Here is a 6,111-nt window from a genome sequence, read left to right as displayed (position 1 = left end):
TGCTCTGAGGACGCGGCTGGGAATGCCGTCTGGGCCTGCAGCCTTGCGAGGGTTAACACGTTTAAATGTTTTACTCACCTCGGCTGCAGTGAAGGAGAGCCCGCAGGTTTTGGTAGGGGGCCGTGTCAGTGGCACTGTATTGTCCTCAAAGCGGGCAAAAAAGTTGTTTAGCCTGTCTGGGAGCAAGACATCCTGGTCCGCGACGGGGCTGGTTTTCTTTTTGTAATCCGTGATTGACTGTAGACCCTGCCACATACCTCTTGTGTCTGAGCTGTTAAGCATATGTACATTGGGCTCATTATGAAATTGAGAAATAAGGCACATTTTTGCTCTTTGGAAAAATAAAAACAGCATCTCACTTGCAGTGAAACATATAAAAAATATATATTTAGAATCAGTTGGTGTTCAAATCTTTTTTTCGGCATGCCAAGGACATTAAGCAATATTCACTATGATTGAAACCATACCTTGGTAAAACAAGACAAGGAATCACATTGTACAAAATCATATTAGTGGAAAAGGAAATCTGGACCTGTGGTCTTCTCAGTAGAGTGAGTTCAAGTGAAATTGCAACACAAACGTTCGCAACACATACAGAACCTGAGACTGCAGGATAACTAGGGATACTGGATTCAAACAATATCATATTGCACTTTTAGAATGAAGCTTAATCAAGATCCATTTCCTTTTCCTCCTGCCTCTCTCCTTTCTTCCCCTCTTCCCTCTCTTCTTCCTAATCCTCCTCCCTCTCTCCTTCTTTCTCTCTTCCTCTTTCCCTCCTTCCGTCTGTTCCAAGGATGTACTATGTCCCTAGGCTTCTGCATAGCCTCGCTGACAATGTTTTTCGGCACAGGAACAGAGGCCAGATTTTGGGCATGTGCCATGGCAGGCACTGACTAGGCTCTCTGGCCAGCTGTCATGTCAGCTGTACGCGGTATGTGCTGATCTCCATTGGTTTCAGTCTGATTTCCTCTTTGCTCGACCCTCCCTCAGTCGTATGCATCAGAGTCAGGGATACAGGGATGATGCTCTGGAATCTCAGTTCTGAAAACAGCTTCTCCGTGTGGATCTGTGAGAGAACCAAACCAAACATGAACAATGACGTTATAACCGCATGTTGGAATAGAGAACCCATTATAAAAGGAGTTGATGGTTTAATAAAAGTATTTGACGCTGGCTTTGATCATGATGAAATATCCTATTATTTTAGAAGATATTAATAAGCTTGAGTATACTGAGCAAAAATATAAACGCAACATGCAAAACATTTCTAAGGTTTCACTGTGTTACAGTTCATATTAGGAAATCAGTTAATTGACATAAATTATCTAGGCCCTAATCTATGGTTTTCACAGGAATTGGCATAGGCCCACCCACTGGGGAGCCAGGCCCTACCAATCAGAATGACTTTTTCCCTACAAAAGGGCTTTATTACAGACAGAAATACTCCTCAGTTTCATCAGCTGTCTGAGTGGCTGGTCTCAGACCATCCTGCAGGTGAAGAAGCCGGATGTGGAGGTCCTGGGCTGGTGTGATTACATGTGATCTGCGGTTGTGGGGTTGGTTGGACGTACTGAGAAATTCTCTAAAATGACGTTAGATGCGGCTTATTGTAGAGAAATGAACATTCAATTCTCTGGCAACAGTGGTGGACATTCCTGCAGTTAGCAAGCCAATTGCACGCTCCGTCAAAACTTGAGACATCTGTGGCATTGTGTTGTGTGACAAAACTTCACATTTTAGAGTGGCCTTTTATTGTCCCCAGCACAAGGTGCACCTCTGTAATGATCATGCTGTTTAATCAGCTTCTTGAAATGCCACACCTGTCAGATGGACAGATTATCTTGACAAAGGAGAAATGCTGACTAACAGGGATGTAAACAAATTTGTGCACAACATTTGAGAGAAATAATATTTTTGGGCATATGGAACATTTCTGGGATCTTTTATTTCAGCTCATGAAACACTTTAAACGTTGAGTAATTTTTTTTTCAGTATATCTCTTTCATTTTGGTGTGCATGTGCGTGTTTGTGTGCATGCATGCACGGGTGTCTCTCTGTGTGTGTATGCCTGTGCCTGTGTGCTCCTGTGTGTGTGTCAGCGTGTCGGCATGTGTGTGGCAGGTTTACCTTCCCCTGCGTGGTGGCACACAGTAGCCCTGTGTTCCTATTGGAGAAGGCGCAGTCAAAGCCTTTTCTGTGCAGAATCAAAGCCGCCTCGTCCGACGGACCACCCCCGTCCTCCTGTAGGACCAGTGACAAATGATTCAGTCCCCACAAAGACCCCAACTGTCCCCCCCCCCCAGCCTCAACACTGGAGCAATTATAGAGACCACCCTTTCACAGGTCAGCTGCATTTCCACAGCCATGTTCGAGGAGCTGATTCTGAAACAGACCTGGGTTCACATACTATTCAAAAACTGACTGGCTTAGTGGACCAATAGAGTAGTTTCAACACTGCAAACGCTCCTATCTGGAACTCCAGGCCGGCGAGAGCAAACGCTCCTATCTGGAACTCCAAGCCGGCGAGAGCAAACGCTCCTATCTGGAACTCCAAGCCGGCGAGAGCAAACGCTCCTATCTGGAACTCCAAGCCGGCGAGAGCAAACGCTCCTATCTGGAACTCCAAGCCGGCGAGAGCAAACGCTTCTATCTGGAACTCCAAGCCGGCGAGAGCAAACGCTCCTATCTGGAACTCCAAGCCGGCGAGAGCAAACGCTTAAGGTATTTTAAAGATTTCGAATCGTATTTAAACCCAGGTCTCACTCTGAAACAGGGTAACTACTGTAGTTTACTACCTGACAGCACAAGTCCAAGTCAATTTCACCCTCCCTCCAGAAATTGTGTTTATTTTCCATACACAGTCCCTGGCTGAGTAAATGGAGAGATGCCACAGTGCATACTAAGTGGGCTGGTAGTAGCGGCAGTGGTGTCATCATGTGAGTATTCGTGTAAATCCATACAAAGCCCTCGTCTCTAACACATTTCACGCTACCGTCTCCTCTTTTGATTTGTTCTCAGAGTCAAATTGGATGTCAGAGCGTGTCTTTACAATCGATAATTGAGCAAATTGGTCAGCAGATTCCCCTTCTCACCGGAACAATTAGCTCGATCTTTGACATGAGAGACAGCTCTATCATCAGAGTTAACAGGCCATGCGACAACAAAGTAGGAGATTATAGAAGATGTACAACACAGAGATGTAGTGTATTTACAGAGATGATATAAGGACAATTAAAGGAGGCGTGCTGAGTGTGTGTTTTGTCCTAACAAACAAGAGATGAAACCAGGATTCCACATAGGTAGGTTTAAATCAATACAGCCAAGGCGGATCTTAATAAAAAGCATGACTATGAGAACACAGCGGTACAGTCATCACTTTAGAAAACTTGGTAACTCTTAGTCTTTCTATGAACTTGCTCTGGTGTAGAAACCCTGTAATTACTCTAGTAACAACATTGTATTAACATATTATTACATAGTTATTCAGGTTTTACATACAGTAGCAAATTACCTGAGCGTTTTTTGTTACTAGCTACATAATTGGAACGGTTCATGTCTCAACTCCATGAATATGCAAATACAAAGCAATGATTAAAACACTACAAAACAACATGTAAATGCAATGTAATTAAAGCCTTACTACACAGATATACGAGTAACAATGTAAAGCATGAGCTTGTTGCGGCCTTATGCTCCACAGGGAGAAAAGAGAAGTAAGGAAGTATTCTGTAGCATTACCTTGGACTGTATGCTGCGTAGATTGACCAAATGGATGTCACAGGGCAGCGATGAGGCCAGCGGGGTGAAGGCGGACAAGGACAGGGACTGTGCCTCCATGCTGACAGCCATGGAGATCAGAGGGTGGTTCAGGTACAGCGACGACATGTGACTCAGCAGAGACGGGTAGCTGATGGGAGAGCGTTTCTCCCCCTAGAAATATCAAAGCAGAGACAGGGACATTAAGACAATACTCTGGGGGAAAAGAGAGGAATGATCATAATGTAATACATGACAATGTTTTAACCCTAATGTCTTAACACTACAAAAGATGAGTGTCATGTGGACGCAAAACAAATGTACATTTTTTTTACTCTGCCATTTTTAAAGTCATGTCCCCCGTCCTTGACTTTTCCTAAAGACAAGATTAAATTGACAATAGTCTGATGGGTGACAATATTATCAACTGTCAAATTGTAGATGAAGAGATGGGCACAGCATGGAATTGACACAGAGGCAGGGAAACAGGGCGCCAAAAAGTCACTTTTTCAAATCCTACAGTCACATGCAAGTAAGATGTTTTGATTTATATCTAGTATCAGAAAGAGTGGATTCTGAAGTTTCTAAAACACTTACCTTTGTCAAATAACTCTCAAAATTCCAAGAATACCCGCTGTTCCATTTGTTTACCACATGAGCAGCATAGCTCAGCCTACTAAGCAAAGACTAGTAATACAACTTAAAATATGTTATTCTGTTCTTTTGAAAAACATTTCCTTATTTATATAATGTTTCTTAAGACCTGCCAAAACAAAATGCTAATGGATTTCTTTGTGATGGATTTGACTCTTGAATTGTGGTGTTTTAGTGGTTTTTCCATATAGCCAAAAGTAACATAACATAATGAAAATGCTATTATGTTATTTGAAATAATAATTATTTCGTATTATGATGTTACTTAAGACCTTAATAAACACAATCAAAGGACACTTTTTCCAATAGCATATAAGAAATGTATTTCTTAGACTTTTAGGATGTTGACGTCCCTCGAGGCAAGGCTTTTCTAGTGTTAATCAAGTCTCCATTATTGACCTTCAAAAGTCAGTGAACATCAGTAAACTACAGTAGAACTACAAACTACAGTAAGTATGAAAATTATAAAACGGAATATGTAGTGAGCTCAATCTCAAACTCCTGTTGTAAGTACCCCATCGGTCTTGGCCCTCTTCTCCAGGAGCAGGCGGAAAGTGCTGGCGGTAACTTTGTTGTCCAGGACACCCTGGCCCAGCCCGCGGTTATCATCCTGGTTCAGCCGACGATCCATAATCACCTCCAACTGGCCTGGAGGGTAAAAGGTCAAAAGTTATCTTCATAAATATTTCGATATCACGTTGTCTTCTGGTCACATAAGAGAAATTCATCAAAGTATAGAACGTTATGTCTTTTAAAGCTTGGCCAGAAACAGCATGATAGAAACTTTACTCATTTTAAATCGAGTCGTACTGTATCTCCCCCTCTTTTCACATCCTGGTGCCGAAATAGCTGATGACATTATGTACTGTATACACCACAGGAGGTTGGTGGCAACTTAATTGGGGAGGACTGGCTCGTGTTAATGGCTGGAGTGGAATGAGTGGAATGGAATCAAATACATCAAACGCGTGGGTTCTATTTGTTTGATGCCATTCCATTAGCTCCTTTCCAGCCATTATTATGAGCCGTCCTCCCCTCAGCAGCCTCCACTGGTATACAGATGGCAAGCTGAGAATCGAGCAGGGATGTCATCTTTCCCGGAGAATTGAAGTACTGACGCCCTTCCAATAGACAACAGAAAACAAATCCACCGGCTTGCACTCACCACTCACAAGGCTAGCAGAGCCCAGAGACTGTGCAGTGAGCAGGGTCAGTCTGGTACCGAGGTCCTGGATGTAGGCCATGCTGGTCATGGGATAGAAGTTGGCTTGAAGGGGAAGCTTGGCCATGGTTCTTCTGGGCTGGATCTGCAGACAACATACATAGCATGGTTACACAATACCCACGCTTTATACAGTGACGCTATGGACTGAAGTGCAATGAGCCTCGACGCGCAATGTGGGTACTTGAGAAACAAGAGTGCTATGACATAGCATCAGGAGTACTTCCTGACCATGTGACCTGACCAGGAAAAAATTCAGAACCCTAGACTTTAACGAGGACCCAGAATTTTTCCTGTAGGGGTAAAACTCCTGGCCCCAAGCATACTGAATCACCAGAGAACAGGTGTGTTGAGTGGGATCTTTATCTTAATTAAGCCGACCAGTTTGTTTTGACTACAATGGCTGCGGGAAGCTGTTCAAGTATGTTGTTGTTTTTAATTTGCGTTAAGCGTTGAGTTGCGTTTCATCTCTGATG

General features: G+C 43.3%; 1 protein-coding gene across 3 annotated transcripts in view; it reads right to left on the bottom strand.

Moving 5' to 3' along the window:
- Positions 1-6,111, bottom strand: part of LOC139556591 (alpha-mannosidase 2-like) — a 59,396-nt gene continuing 53,285 nt past the window's right edge. The window contains exons 18-22 of one of the 3 annotated variants that reach the window (XM_071370770.1): positions 5,579-5,720; positions 4,928-5,061; positions 3,742-3,933; positions 2,131-2,244; positions 1-1,069 (exon numbers count right to left, since the gene is read on the bottom strand). In XM_071370770.1, coding sequence (XP_071226871.1) covers positions 917-1,069; positions 2,131-2,244; positions 3,742-3,933; positions 4,928-5,061; positions 5,579-5,720 — 735 coding nt within the window. In that variant the 3' untranslated portion in view covers positions 1-916. Of the gene's footprint in view, positions 1,070-2,130; positions 2,245-3,741; positions 3,934-4,927; positions 5,062-5,578; positions 5,721-6,111 lie in introns of those variants that run through there. The other 2 variants (XM_071370900.1, XR_011671159.1) reach the window with 2 other exon arrangements.

This window comes from Salvelinus alpinus, chromosome 1 (genome assembly GCF_045679555.1).
Source record: "Salvelinus alpinus chromosome 1, SLU_Salpinus.1, whole genome shotgun sequence".
Taxonomy (NCBI): domain Eukaryota; kingdom Metazoa; phylum Chordata; class Actinopteri; order Salmoniformes; family Salmonidae; genus Salvelinus; species Salvelinus alpinus.
The sequence above is the reverse complement of the archived record's forward strand: the minus strand, read 5'-3'. Positions and strand labels throughout refer to the sequence as shown.